Here is a 15,044-nt window from a genome sequence, read left to right as displayed (position 1 = left end):
GGGCTGTTGTATCTGTTAATGGGCCTGTACTCAAAGTTGTTGCACTAATTTTAACCTTGGCATTATTGCTTTCGATAACAAAAAAAAAAAAGGGAGCTGAGCACAGACTTTCTAAAACTTATATTTATTTTAAAAATGTACATTTAAAAACTCTTCCGGGATCCCACTGGGCAAGAAGGTACATCCCACTAGCTGTTACCAATAATGAAACTCCCATGTTGGAGAACTTAACATATAACAAATAGGTTTTAGAGGTGTATATTACTGGGTCTGGTGTCAAATGTGTCACTAAAAGGAGTCTTTTTTTAGATTAATATCAGATGGAGAAAACCCTCTCCCTGTTGGTCCAGTCAATTTATTTAACCAATTCTAGCGTGGATGTCGTTGAAAGTCGTTTATGCCATGACAATTACCCAAAACACACCTGGAAATAAGACCAGTAACACAAACATAGAACCTTCCACAATTACTGAAGAATCAAAATTTGTTTCAAAGACAACTTTGGGAACTTTCAGTAGCAGGTTTAAGCTTTCTCATAATGGATCATAAGAAAAGTCAAGCATACTAATTTCTCGACAAAAAGCAATAATAAAAACTAGATCGGTTTCCCAGATTCTCATCAATGTCATCAGTCTATAGCTACCCACAGGCTATTTCACATTGTCTTAAAAACTATATTAAATTCAATCATAAGACATCAAAAGTATACCTAGGCTGGGGACCTAAAACAGAAAGAAGTTTCAAAATAGGAATTATCTCTGGAGAAGAAATCCGCCAAAGACAGGACAGCCATTGAATATGGAACTAAAAATCTGACCAATGAAAGGGATTTTACATTGTCCTTCTGCTGTGAAATAGTTTGCAACATGACAATGGCCCTGACCATAAATGAAATCAGGAAACCCTAAATACTTTATGATCAAGCCTCTACTAGAGAGTAACTCCATTAAGGATCCCATGCTGGTGAACAGAACTAGATTTATAATAACAGAAAACTGCAACTTACAGAAATGTTTCCTTCTGATTTTCTCTGAGGGTAGCTAGACAAACCAAAGAGCAATGTACATCCAACATACCTGCAAAATCTTTCACATTCACATTGGCTCCCAGTCTAATCAATTCTTTAACTTGAGCAACATCTCCTCGTATCGCCGCCATATGCAGAGGGGTCTCTCCTCGTTCATTTCTTTTATTAACTTTGTCTTTTTGTCGTGTAGAGGAGCTTGGGGTTTTCTTCTGTGGTGGTGTGGTTTGTAATGGGTGGTTGGGAGTGGAATCTGTAACAGTAAAACACAAGTTCAATAGAAATTCTGTCGTACACAGTCTAATACCACAATTCTTCAAAAACAAAGGAAACCATGTCCTTACAAAAAAACACACATTTACAAAGAAAGCTGGTGTATTTATATTGGACCAATTTTCCTGTCCTTTAAATATATTGATAGCAGAGGTGTGCAAACTTTGAACTAACAATATGCAACAGTGAAGCATAAAAACAAGTAATGAACATGACTATAATACAACAGAACAAAAGAAATATTTGCAATATTGTCACCATAAATAGAAAAAATTGTATATTCCCTAATAAAAGATCTGTTGTTAACAAAGGATGGTATTTTTAATGATTGACAGTGGTTTACATAATTATCTAGGGATGTGGGTAGAACCATTCAAATGGATAATAACCTGAGAAAGAAGCAGAATGATGACACAGCTGTCTACAGCACCCAAACTTCTACAAGCAATAATTTACCATCCAACTTTGAGCAAATGTTACATTGTAGCTCAAATGATTGATAATAAGTGGAATTATGAAATGAAGATGCCCTTGTAAACACTGTATGGACAGAAATAACGTCTACATGGTGAAGTCCCAAAGAGCAATGGAATCTGTTGATGACTGCTTGTTGGGGGGGGGGGGGGGGGGGGAGAGAAGGACAACAAAGGCCATTTTTATGACCTTCATGCAATCTAAACAGAATTGAATACTCTCCTAACATCAAAGATGTGTCGGAACCACAAAATGTAGGAGGATATATTTCTCACTAAGGTGAAACTCCGGTGAGAATATTGGTAAAAAAGGAGAGGTTGAATCGCAAAAATAATGCCACAAAGAAACAATTAATAATCTCACCACAGGATAGTGATTACAGCTCACTTTCTACTTACTATTAGGTCAGCAAATCATTTGATGCTAGGGTCTTCCCTGGTTTAAGCTTCTCCAGAGCCTTTACTAACTCCTATTCCATGGGATCTGCCTCAGCACTTTCACTGGGATACATCTCATGAACTCAGTCACGTCTGCTGGCTTACAGCAGTAAGATAAGGTCTTTTGGGCATTTCGGTCTCAACACTCAAAACAGTGTTGGCGTCCCATTTTGGCCACACATTTATATATTTTATGCGGGATCTCAAACAAGTTGTTCGCCTCATTTCTTTTCTTCTTTTGAGGTAGGCAGTCAAATTTACTCTAATCAAGAGTTTAAAAGTTTGTCAGAAAATTACTTCTGATTTAGCTGGTCCTGTGCTCCTACAAAATTATTTGGCAGTTTTATCAATCAAGAAAATCCAACGGTACCTTTACAGCAGATTTAAAGTTTATTTCCAAAATAAAGTCTTACAGAAATGTAAAATAAATGATACAGATTGAACCAATAAAAACAATTCAAGCCACAATACTTTAGCTCCAACAGAAAACCAAAAATGTACCCTTAATTTAAAAGGAAGCATTGTAAACTCCCCTTTGCTTAAAAATAAAACCAATTATGCACATTCAGCACCTAGAGCTTGCCAAGCTCATCCACGTTTTTAGACCCTAACACTGCATAATAACAATTTCCAGTATGTGTCAATTTGCTCCTAAAGGGCTATGTCAATGACTATTACTTTTTTTTGGGAATAAAGTGACTCATGCTTTGTATCTGAATGATACTTAGTCACCGCCGGCCATAATGCAAACGTTCCCTGCTCTCCTACCGTGCTTTGTGCAGCTCCTGTCTTACAAAAGTAGTCCAGATGGGACAATATTTCCCAGTGCCCTAAACACATTTCTTAATACCAGGAAGTCTGTAAAACTCTTAATTTTACTTTCATACAGTCTATGTCCGGCCTCCCCTTTGGATCCAGATTAATGACAGAGCTCAAGATTGTCAGTCTCCTAGGTGGGTGTAGTTAGTATGTATCTTAATTGGTCAACATTGTTTCCATATGTACACAAGGAGGCTTTTGAAAAACTATTTCAATGCCTGGAGGGTAGAGAGGAAATTGGGTTGGAGTAACTCCTCCCAAAATAAAATCACTAAACCGCAACAATTACTCCAACTGATGGTCAATCTGAAATGCACTTAGGTGGGGGGAACTGAAGCTTATAGTGTGTGGAGGAATGTGTAACTTCACCAATCGGTGAGGAAGGAAAGGATTCCTTTTTGTTTAGTTACCCTCACACACCCTAGTGGTGTCGTGCTTCATCATCGAGTCACCCCGACGCCTAAAAGTCGGGGTGGGCTCAACCACAGTGTTGGGAGCTCTTTGAAGTTTGTAGAAGACCAGGGGGGCTAAAGAAGTAAAAAACCTCTGACAAAACCCCAGTTTCCCTTTATTTTTGAGTCTGTCAGGGTTATTAAAATAAAGTAAAAAACGGGTTGGTGTAGGAGTATTATGGTCCTAAGACCCTAGTGCCAACATGTTTCAGTCCATATGTGGCCTTAAAGGTCCAGGACTTTCTTCAGGGCTCGGGTTGGCCTTCCTGGGGTGCAGAAAGGGGAATTCCCTATCCTGTCAGTGAAAACAAGGGCAGAGTAGCTGCTACTTATGTGTGTGATAAGAAATGTCTACCACATGTGGGTCTCCATCCTGATTCTGTGGAGTCTCCGTATCTCAGGGGACAGTGTGGCCACGTGGGGTAGCTCTGAAGTCAAACCTTCGTCAAGAGTCCTGCCCCGCCTTCCAACCTGTTCGGTCTCGGTCCCCGGCTTTTGCAAAAGCCGGGGACCGAGACCGAATGTCTTTTAATGTACTGCATCACTGCCCCACTTGATTCTTCCATCCAGACCATTAACATTTCCAGATAGTATAATTATTCACTCAAGTCCCCGGAGATTAAAAAACAATTAAACCTTATATTATGTCCAATGTCTGTTGTCCTCGCTGCATAGCTTAATTATTCCCCAGGTAGGTTTATTATTGCATTGACGCTGATATTCTATAAACTCTGAGTCTACTGTTATTGTACCCCGTTCTCTCATTTCATGTGTTTAAGCTACCTTTACCTCATCCTGCTCCTTAAGTGCCATCGTTGACTGGTGTTTGCTGTTTAGCCAACTGAAGCTTCTGGGGTCTTGACAAACTACTAACGTACTGAATATTATTGACATTCGCAGAATATATCCACATGAATTGCAAATTCTGAAAACACCAACATTTTCTAAGATTCTAGCTGGAGTTTTTGGGCTGCTTGAAGCTGTGATGTATTCCTATAGGTTCTGTATCGATCCCCCTATTCCTGACCCTATTCTGGTTAACAAGTTAACTAGCAGCCATCCCATGAGGCAGAAAACCCCCATGATGCAGGAACCGTTATCTGATAAAGCCACACTACGGCACAGGAACGTGTTATCTGATTAGGTCATAACGCTTGCCATCTAATTAGACAAGCGATATTCCTCCAGCCCCTGATAAGGCATACGGAGTTCTCAAAACAAATCAAACCTATGACAGACCTGGGAAAAACCCTGCGGCCATTGTTTTGATTTCACCGAGAACTTCAGCAAAAGAATGTGCTAACGACCAGGTCGTATGACATCCTTATTGACGTATCTATGTCCATCCTTACGTCAATCTCGGCACCTTAAAGGTATAAATATTACCGATATTGCCCTATGCAAACACACGCGGTGGTGACGAGATCGGAGCAGCCAGACTTGCCGAAGCCCAGAGCAGAGCAGACCCCGCTGGTGCAGCCCCGCCTTCCTGACGCGCTGAGAACGAGACGCTGCTTTCTCCTGCCGAGAAATCCAGCTCCGGCGCTTCCGGGTAGCCCTCGCAGGCAGCCTGGAATATCGAGACCAGAGACGAGAGATACCATCCCTCATTCATCCTAGATTCCAGGTACAGAACTGAATAACCCCTTGCAGAGAATTCTTTAGTCAGTCACTTGGCAAAACAAACTTAACTTAAACTGTAACTTTCTATTCCCGCCCACGTATTAGGCTTAGGTCAGGTACACGGGGTAGGCGTAGTTAGAAACACCAGTTGAGTACGATTAGTCAAATGTAAATGTGTATGTATTCATTTTATTCATTTTAAACCTTCATATGGCTTAGAAACCATATCAATGTTTTTACAGTATTATTTTATACTTCTGCTTTTATTGTATGCACTTTACTTAACCATAAGTATTGCAATAATATCGATCCATTTCTCTTGTATGAGAAAAGAGACTGATCAATAAATGACATCTTTTATTGAACACGCCCGTCTCTTCCTTTTCTCTACAATCTGGTGAGACTAAGAATGCACGTACTGACTGAGTAAAATAAGTCGTCTTTTGTTTTCACACGACTCTAGAGATACACTCTTGATTAGGGGAGAGCAAAGTTGTCATGTTCTATGGTTGTCAGAAACTAAATCCCTTCGTGTCTATCCAGGGAGGTTCAACTCCTCCTTGCCTATTCGAGAAAGTTTCTAGTGAACTCTGAGCTAGCTGGCAAAACCCAAAACTTTAAGTCTAATATCGACAGTAGTAGACCTAGTTAACGTCTGGTCTAGGCCTATACTATTGAAGGTATTATTCCAATGCGCAGAGCCTATTGGGATAATAGGAACTACACTACATGGAGCCCAACACGTTTGGAAGGGCGATAAAACTAACGTAAGACATTTAGAGTAACTCAGTCGTGCTTTTTCACTCAGACCCCTTTTTCCCATAATACTCCAAAGACGTCTGGAGTGGGTAAAAGGTAATATCCGCCAGACCTCGCAGGAGGAAACTCCTATGTATGGTCCTTGGTTTAGTCAACGTTGAAGGATACACTGTTCCAAAATATTGTGCATCTAATCTTTGTTTCCATAAGAAACCTGATCTGCAAACACACTAAATAACCTTCCTGTCGGTAAAATGGTAGACAGTGATGAAGAAAGAGAGACAGTTAGGATAGCAACTGAACTCGCAGCAGCTGATAATGCACTGCAAGATGCTGACCCGGATATAATACTCATCCCGGTCATCAAGAGGAAATCTATAACTTTAAAACTTATAGAAAATGGACTGACACCTAGAGGTGGCACAGTCATATTCGTGATTGAGGCACACTAATATCGGCAGACAGAGGTATATTATTCATGGATACATTTTCCATCAGCAAATGCTGTAACAAAGTACTTCCACTATTACAAAACAGAGGACCCTCCTAATGAGTACACTCCTTTCGAGGAGGTGGAAGTACCACTTAAATTTCAAGAGCATCTGCTCTTATTTAATGGCGCCCTAAAACATAATAATCACATCACCAGGCTCGGTCCATTAGGTAGACCAGGAGCAACGTGGCCGGTTCTAGCCGGATACACACCACATCCAGACATCAATGGGATGTCTCAAGCAGAGCTTTTAACACAGCTAAAACAATTAATAAAATTACATAGACAATTACTCCAATATGTGATGCGGACTTCAACAATTCAACCAGCAATTAAAATTCCACAGCTGACCCCTCACCAGGGGAACACAAATAAAATTACACCACAGAACATACAATCCTGCCTAGGTAAAGTACCAGCTAAACGGGAACAAATACCATTCTGGTTAGCACAAAAAATCACCCAAATAGAGGCGGTGTTTCCAGACACCACCCGGTTAGATAAACACAGGATTCTGACTATCTGTCTTCCAATGGGAATCGCACCACACGTGGAGGACTGTGACACTTGGGGTACAGTCTTTGCTTCCATCTACACAAAAACGCACGGTGTTCCATCCATTTCGGTAATACCAGATGTGCTAAAACAAATTCAAGACGAATACGGTCCAGAACCCGCTTTAACTCTTGGTATGAAATTACTAAAAGACTTCAAGCAGGTCTCGGCTATATTATTAGCCAACATAAAGGGAGAAGCAGCAAACGTGGCGATCCGCCAGAGGTTAAAGGAGACAGATATAGCAGACCAACCAGCTGAAATTGCCAGAATTATAGAAAAATCCTATGAGGAACTAGGTAGAGATAGTTTAGGTGGAATACCAGTAAAACCACAACTGATTGAAAGTCCTGAAAAAATATTTTTTAATAATAATTCAACATCACAAAAAAAGAGCTGGGATGGAAACAAACAATCCAATCCTAAAGAAAAGAAATTCCAGTCCAGAGGAAGGTCTCCTCGGCGGAGAAAAAAATCTCCGAACCAAAGACACAGGTCACCCCAAAGTGACCCCTCTGGGAAAAGATATAACCTTAGAAATAGGGATAATATAAAGAAGCCTGATAGATATCAAGACATTGATACACGTCCCTCTCAATCTTTTCAGACTTCCTCGCAGAAATCGGAAAGAAGAGGACGATCAGAACAAAGAGAAGAGCACGCCAAGTCCAAAGACAAGGAACCTGCTCATCTAAAAAAGAAATTACAATTTCCAAAAAAGAAGGTAGCCAGTATCAAGGTAGTTAACAATGCCGAGAATACTGAGGACACAACTGAAAAACTGAGAATGGGTTCAGACAATGCTAGACAGCGCAGCAGAAGTGAGCATAGCTCGCAAAGTCCTTATGAATCTTCTGGAGACAGTGGACACGAATGAATATCTTCAAGTGGAAACTGCAGACACCAGAGTTAGCAAACCTCACAAAATATATGAAATAACTTTACGTATAGAAGGGGATAAGACTAGAAAAATAAGGGGACTATTTTGGGATAATCTCTCCAAGGGCTATGACATCCTTCTAGCTGAAAAAGACTGGCCACCAGAGTTTGTCAGGGAGTGCCCTCATGGCGAAGAAATAATTATGCCTGCCTTCTCAAATCATATCCCAATTCATAAAAAATACACACTTGCCAGAAAGTGGGCAGTAGCTCAAGCTCCTGCTTTATATAAAAATCATGTAGGATGGGATGAGGACTCTCCTCCTCACAAAATCCAGTTAAAATCACAACCTACTGCACAAAGACAGTACCCAATTAAGCAAGAAGCTAAAAAACAGGTAAAAGAAATCCTAGATCAATTAGAATACCAGGGGGTGATTGAAACTTGCACCTCACAAATGAACAACCCTTTGTTTCCGGTCTCCAAACCAGACAATTCATATCGTCTAGTTTTGGATTACCGACACCTTAACTCATGTTGCAAAACTTTTGCAGGGCAAAACTCGCATAGTGCTGCACTAATGAATAACATAGTGCGCAAAAAATACAAAACAACATTAGACATCTCTAATAGATTCTTTTGTCAAAACATAGCACCAGAGAGCAGATATTTGTCTGCATTCTCAATAAATGGCACTCAAAAACAATTCTGTCGGTTAGCCCAGGGGTACAAGAATAGCCCAGGGGTATTCTCAGCGAGAGTAACAGAATTACTACAAACATATGATGACGAAGCATTATCTTATGTCGACGACATATACTTAACAGATGATGACTTGGATACTCACTTGAAGAGAGTGAACACCATAATACTTGGGTTCGCAGCAGAGGGTTACAAATTCAACTTTAAAAAATCCAGAATTGCCCATCTAACAGTCCTGTTCTTAGGATACGAATTATCAAGTGAAGGCAAAAGCCTGGCTGACAATTTCCTAGAGAAATGTGCCGTACTCCAAGCACCTAGAACACTAAAAAACCTACAGTCAATTCTAGGCTTCCTAAATTTCGGAAGAACATACATCGCAAATTACGCAGAAAGGGTCAAACCCCTTTATGATCTAATAAAACCAGATTTTAAAAGAACCAATTGGACTAAAATACACACAGAAATTTTGAGATCCTTACAAACAGACATGTTAATTAAAACAAAATTAGAAACACGTGATAACACACGCAATCTTGTGATTCGAGTCATCCCAGGAAGATGCGGATTCACATACCTGACCTCTAATGAGGGAGAAAAGGTACCAATTGCATTCAAATCACACTTGTACACAGAAGCTGAAAAGAAATTCAGCATTAAAGAAAACATTGTTCATGCAGTTCAAACCGCAATAGCTAGAGAAAAAGATCAAGCGGACGGTAGACGTATCACAGTCAGAACAGCAGAATCAGCCTTTGAGGCATTAACAACACCTTGTAATTTACCAACAACAACATTGAATCCGGAATGGTTACAATGGGTGAATTCAATTACAACAGACAAAGTATACTACTACTTTGATCCAGAAATAAAGGAATTGAAAAATCTAGAATATGAAAGAACATTCCCTCTGCCTATCGACATTCTGCCCTTACGACAATACGCTTGTGTAATCTATACAGACGGACATGCTCAACCCTCCGTTTGGGGAGAACAAGCATACAACCCCACATGTGAGATTACAAAAGAAGTGTGGCGCGGAGGTAAACTAAGACCTCTATTAACAAAAACACACTCAGTAGAAACTAATTCAGAACAACAGACTGAAATAATAGCATTGAAAATGGCGCTAGATAATGCGGATCGCGAATTCCCGACACTTATAGTGTCCGATTCATATTACTGCGTCAAATCATATAACAACGATTTGCAGACATGGATTCAAAACGGTTACAAAGATGACACAGGTGCAACAATAAAGCAAAAACTGCTTTGGGAACAAATAGCTCTTTTACAAAAAGAACTACCAAAGACTCACGTGACACACTCACTGAGTCATCAGCGTGATGGCGTTCACGTTGCAGGGAATTCATTGGCTGAGACAGCCACAGCGGTAGCAACTAAATCGGCTTCCGTAGCTCGAAAAAAGCGTACAGTGAAGTATATTGACGGTGAAACAGTGCTGGCGGTGAAAACGTCATCAAAAGGCGACTGCTCAGCGCTACCGATCAACTATCCACTCAATTATACATACATAATCGATGCAAACTCCGTCCCTTTTGCTCGAATCCCTGGAGTGGGGGATAGAGTGATTCCAAACATGGACAGGAGAGACTTGTTAATAGCAGACGCACATATGGGCGAGGGTCTCAGACACCTCAAACTAAAAGATTTTCTGGAAGAATTACAATCAAGGTACTGGTGGCCAGGCATGAGCCTGCATCATACCATTTTTGTAAAGAACTGCCCAAACTGTAACAGAAATCGCAGTGGTGAGAGAAACGGTGTAATACCGTGTCGTTTCACTCCAGAAAAAATCAACAGTAAAAAGCAAAGCGTCCGATTAACATATACAGGCTAGTTTCCACTTATAATGTAGATCATCAGCACTCGGCTGACGTCTGGACTGTTATACAAAGATTTGCGAGTCTAAATGGCATATACGCTAAGGGCATGCTACGTTTGACCATTGTTTTCAATCTGGCCCTCCAGCCTGAGGGGAAACATGGCCAAGTGAGCATAGCACAGCGGGACTCTTCTCACTTCCTTCCTGAGGGATACGGGATGGTGTAAAGAAAAAACCAAGGCATAAAGCTATCTATAACAGAAAGGATATTAGGTTCGGGAGCTGGGTGGGTCAAACATCTAATAAGTGTCCAACGTAGTCTAAATAACTTGCCAAGAAATTCTCTGAAGGGATTCAGTCCGTACGAATTATTATTTGGAACTAGGATGTTAGTCTTAGATCTCGACAGTCAGACTTCAGTGGTAAAGGAAAAATGCTTTGATATCAAAGATCGTTTGGCTATTTTGCAGGACTTAAACGAAACAAGAAAAGACCTGAGCAACATAAAGTTGAAACAGCAGCCAACAACCACTGAAGAACCACCACCTGTCCCAGCAAGACCTGTCTGGATTCCAAAAGTCGGAGATCTAGTCAGAGAAAAGATCGCGGTAAAGAAGGAATTTGGGCCTTCTTACAGAAAAGCAGTTCCTGTCTTGTCTGTCAACGGGACAAGATCAGTTGTACTACCGCCGCTTGCTGGTAAAAAGGAGAACCGAGTTGTATCCATCGACCTGGTAAAACCACAACATGTGGCCGATAACAAATAGTAGGCCAAGTGGACTCCCGAGAAGTAGTAGAACACCAAGATTTGCTACTAACACAGAGGTTCAATCTAAGAGGCTAATCACATTCGAAACGCCTACAGAACTACAACAAGGACTATGCAACAATGCAATGGAACTTGGACCTCTGAAAACCCAAATAAAAACATTTAGCAGAGACACACCAATCTATAATGAAGTAACAAACGACTATGCAAGAAACAGTAATCCTGAAGCAATTGGAACAATTGACAGAACTGCATCCGGCTACTTCATAAACTTCGATGATTCCTTTGAAGGCTTCACTGAATCAAAAACACAGCCATCAACAAAAACCTTTAAAGATAAAGTTAAAGTACTTTTGAAACAACTGAAAGAAACATATCTGATTTCTCCATGGATTGAATTTTGGGTGGGTTTTGGTGCATTTATCCTCACACTTTGGCTCATCATGGTACTAACTTTGGGACGCTTCATTGAGGGAAAATATGCTAAAATGGACACAGCAAGTCAGAAAATCAACTTGATCCTCAAACCACACACATCTTCACACGTCGAGAAAAGAGAACTTTCTTCAGTCAACTTCACAGCCAATCCTATACCGGGTGGGGTAGCATGGGACATCACTGACTACGAAATTTATGGTCCGGTTGAAATCCTGAAATATCCACACCAAATTAAGATCTCGTTGAGTGACTTTGTAAAACCAAGCTCATTTGCTGATGATTGGGACTTTGAAAGTATAAATAATATGATGTCTGACTTAGTGATGTCTGCTAAATTTACCAAACGATTATTTGCAGGGTTCGACAAATTATGATAGTATGTACTGTTATAACCACTATGGTAACCATTTTCTACATAGATCTGCACAACCTAGAAATGTTTTAAATTATAATCAATGGGAACATTGTGCAACCCCTCCAAAAGGAAGCTCAAGAACCGTTTATGACAAATATTCATACTTTTCAGGTTTTAACACAAGTAATGCTGAAACATTTTATTTCAAATTGTCAAATAAGACAGGGACAAAGACCATGATAACAAACACGAAATTGATATATTCAGACTCATTCTTTGAACAAATGAATACTTTTGGTTTTGATTATTGGGACAAAAATGTTGAAGTAAAAAGTGTTTGGGGTACAAAAGAATGGCAAGTACAGGGTATAGAATCTTTGTTTAGAGCCTGCATGATCCCAGAACAAATTATATTTTTGAATGACACTGTTCAACAAACTACCTGTCTTGGCTTAGCCAAAATCAAAGACTTAACTAAACCGTCTATCCCAAAACCAACAATGAACAGCAATAGCTCCACAGATGAAGAGATAGACGTAAATTATGTATTAAACCAAAACAGAACACATCCTGATTGGAAACAGTGGTTGATCTGGCCCACAGATACTAATAACTGTCAAGACAGATTCCTGAACAAAACACAGGGGTTCAAAATGACCAGGCCAGACCCTAGATATTCCCAAAGACAACACCCAGGAATAATAACCACCTACAGTGTGGGCAAATTATGCCTTCAGTGGCTACAGACTTCCACACTGGCAGAAATTAAGCAACATCTAACTTTACTTACTGATGGTGCTGACTTGCGTGATTTCATTATGGGACCGCACAAACAGCGTCAGAAACGTTTCATAGCAGCCTCTGTATATGCAGCATACAACGAGGCCTGGAAGGTGACTCAAATTGAGACAGCAGAAAGAATACGGGAAATTGACCGTATTAATTTGGAAAAATCACTTTCTGTAGTGGACAATGGGTTAATGACTCTGTCCTCCAGAATTTTTTCTCTGGACAGCATTGTGTCTTCAGCAATCGACATAATATCGCAAGACTTGCTGTTGTTACAACACGGTCAGTCTCAATTGCGTTCTATTGTACAGCTAGGCTGGACGTTACAAAATCTGCGTTCAGGCTATGTGCCTTGGCGTTTAATCAACACAACGTCACTATTCAATATCTTTAACCTTACTGATAAACAAATCAGTATGGCACAGAAGGGTGCTGATTATACAATTCTGAGCATTGAGAAACTCGAGAGATTACCAGTGACAATGTCAGAACGACCTGTCAGTGAATGGATAATACATGGGATAATTAATATTCCAATATCAACCTTCAGGTTTCAATACTGCCAAAAATATATACAGGCTGGCATGTACGAAAAATTGGGAAAGGGGTACATTAAAACAACATGGAACTTGCCCTATTCACATGCATGTGTCAGTAATAAAGGCCAGAAAGTGTTTCTTAGTGGCAATAATTGTGCAATGTCACTGAGCGGTACACTTCTGTGTAATGGAATTCGTTTGCATGGAGCCTGTGAAGGGAACTCAAATAACCTTTCATGTCACCAGCTAGGCGCACCTGCAACAGAGATAGAACCATTCTTTCAAAGACTCTATAATGGGAGTTACATTCTAATTGTAGATCGCAGATGCTGTAGTCTTATGCCCGGGACTCCTTATCTCGTAACTACGACTGCGAAGGTCAAGTGCTGTGGACGCTTATTGTTCCCCAGCTCCCTTCCAGACAGGGAGGCAAGGGCATGGCCCAACTTGAAAATTACTTCTATTCGAATAGATACTTTAAGCAGAATGAAAACAGTGCTTCTTCAGACGCCGACCAGACTCACGTCATCAAAAGAAACGTATGATCTCCTAGTCGCAAGGACGACTGCAGAGATTCACTCCTTATTATCAACTAATTCCCCCATACATTTCGCAGAAATCCTGAATGAAATCTTAAATATTTCTGATACCAGTGGAGTCTCAAAAGTATTTAAGACAGTATTTTCGATGGCATTAACACCATTCAAAGCCATACTGGGTATTTTTCCAGATTTCGTCCATTCGATTTTTGGCGGACTTCCCCTCATTTTAGGACTAATTGCAGGAATCCTATTCTTAGTCCTTATATTTCGTTATGGCAAACCATGTCACAGACAAAACACCTGCGACAAGGGAAGAAACAATCCTAGCCATTGGATACCGGGACCGGATATCAAAAATCCTGGGACTATCCCGGCTTAGAGACCTGAACATGACTTGGTTTCTTTCATTTCGACCAATGTGGCATCGATGTGTTTTACCTGTATTAAGGTGCTTGCTATGCGGAGAAGAATGCGTGTTAGACACCTGTCTGACTCTACAATCATATGCGCCAATGGATGCAGAAACATTGTTGAGTCCAATAAAGGCTCATGCTTTGTGCTGCCCTCAACGGCTACCAATCCTGATGACGGCATTCGTGGAAACTTCACCACTACGATTAAGGGGTAGTGAAGTTCATGATGAAAGCAGCATTGATCAGGTACGACCTTCTGTCAGCAATACTAATCAAAACGTCAATGGAGACAATCATGCGCACGATTGCATGGTTACACCTTTTTCCGAGTTATTGGAACTCTCCCAGGAAGCTGTTGACAACTTTTTCGAGAGTCTAAATGATATGATGTTCTCACCAGAGCAGAAATAGAGACTTTTGAGCAAGCTCGCACACGGCGTTCCCTGAATTTGGCCTTCAACTAGAATAGCAAAATACCATGAACAATTTTCCCTCCAGTTCACGGACAGCAATTTTTTTTTTTCAGCAGCCCCAAAATATTTTTACGAATTTTTCGGGACACTTATTTTCTGCTTAAAGTAAGAACTATTCTTAGAGAACTAAAATTTCTATTTTTAGATACTTTATAGACATTAGCTGCCCGCTGGTATGTTCATAATTATTTTATTCTGTGATGGAATGGTCTCGAAACTTTTTTCTGTATTAAGAGCCATTTCATGTGCAAATTCTCATATACAAATTAGTGATAATGTATAGATATGCGTGATTACTTTAGCATTATTCTACAGCTTGAGTGCATATATTACATATGACTGTTTTTTCCGTATATTTGATAATTAAAAAATGCATTTATGTATTTTGG

General features: G+C 40.2%; 1 protein-coding gene across 2 annotated transcripts in view; it reads right to left on the bottom strand.

Moving 5' to 3' along the window:
* ANKRD12 (ankyrin repeat domain 12) overlaps positions 1-15,044 on the bottom strand; it is a 358,273-nt gene that overhangs the window by 79,431 nt on the left and 263,798 nt on the right. For both annotated transcript variants that reach the window (XM_078688133.1, XM_078688134.1), the window contains one exon: positions 1,077-1,277. In XM_078688133.1, the coding sequence (XP_078544259.1) occupies positions 1,077-1,277 (201 nt within the window). The remainder of the gene's footprint in view (positions 1-1,076; positions 1,278-15,044) is intronic.

Source organism: Lissotriton helveticus, chromosome 4_1, assembly GCF_964261635.1.
Source record: "Lissotriton helveticus chromosome 4_1, aLisHel1.1, whole genome shotgun sequence".
Taxonomy (NCBI): Eukaryota; Metazoa; Chordata; class Amphibia; order Caudata; family Salamandridae; genus Lissotriton; species Lissotriton helveticus.
This window is presented reverse-complemented; position numbering and strand designations above follow the sequence as displayed.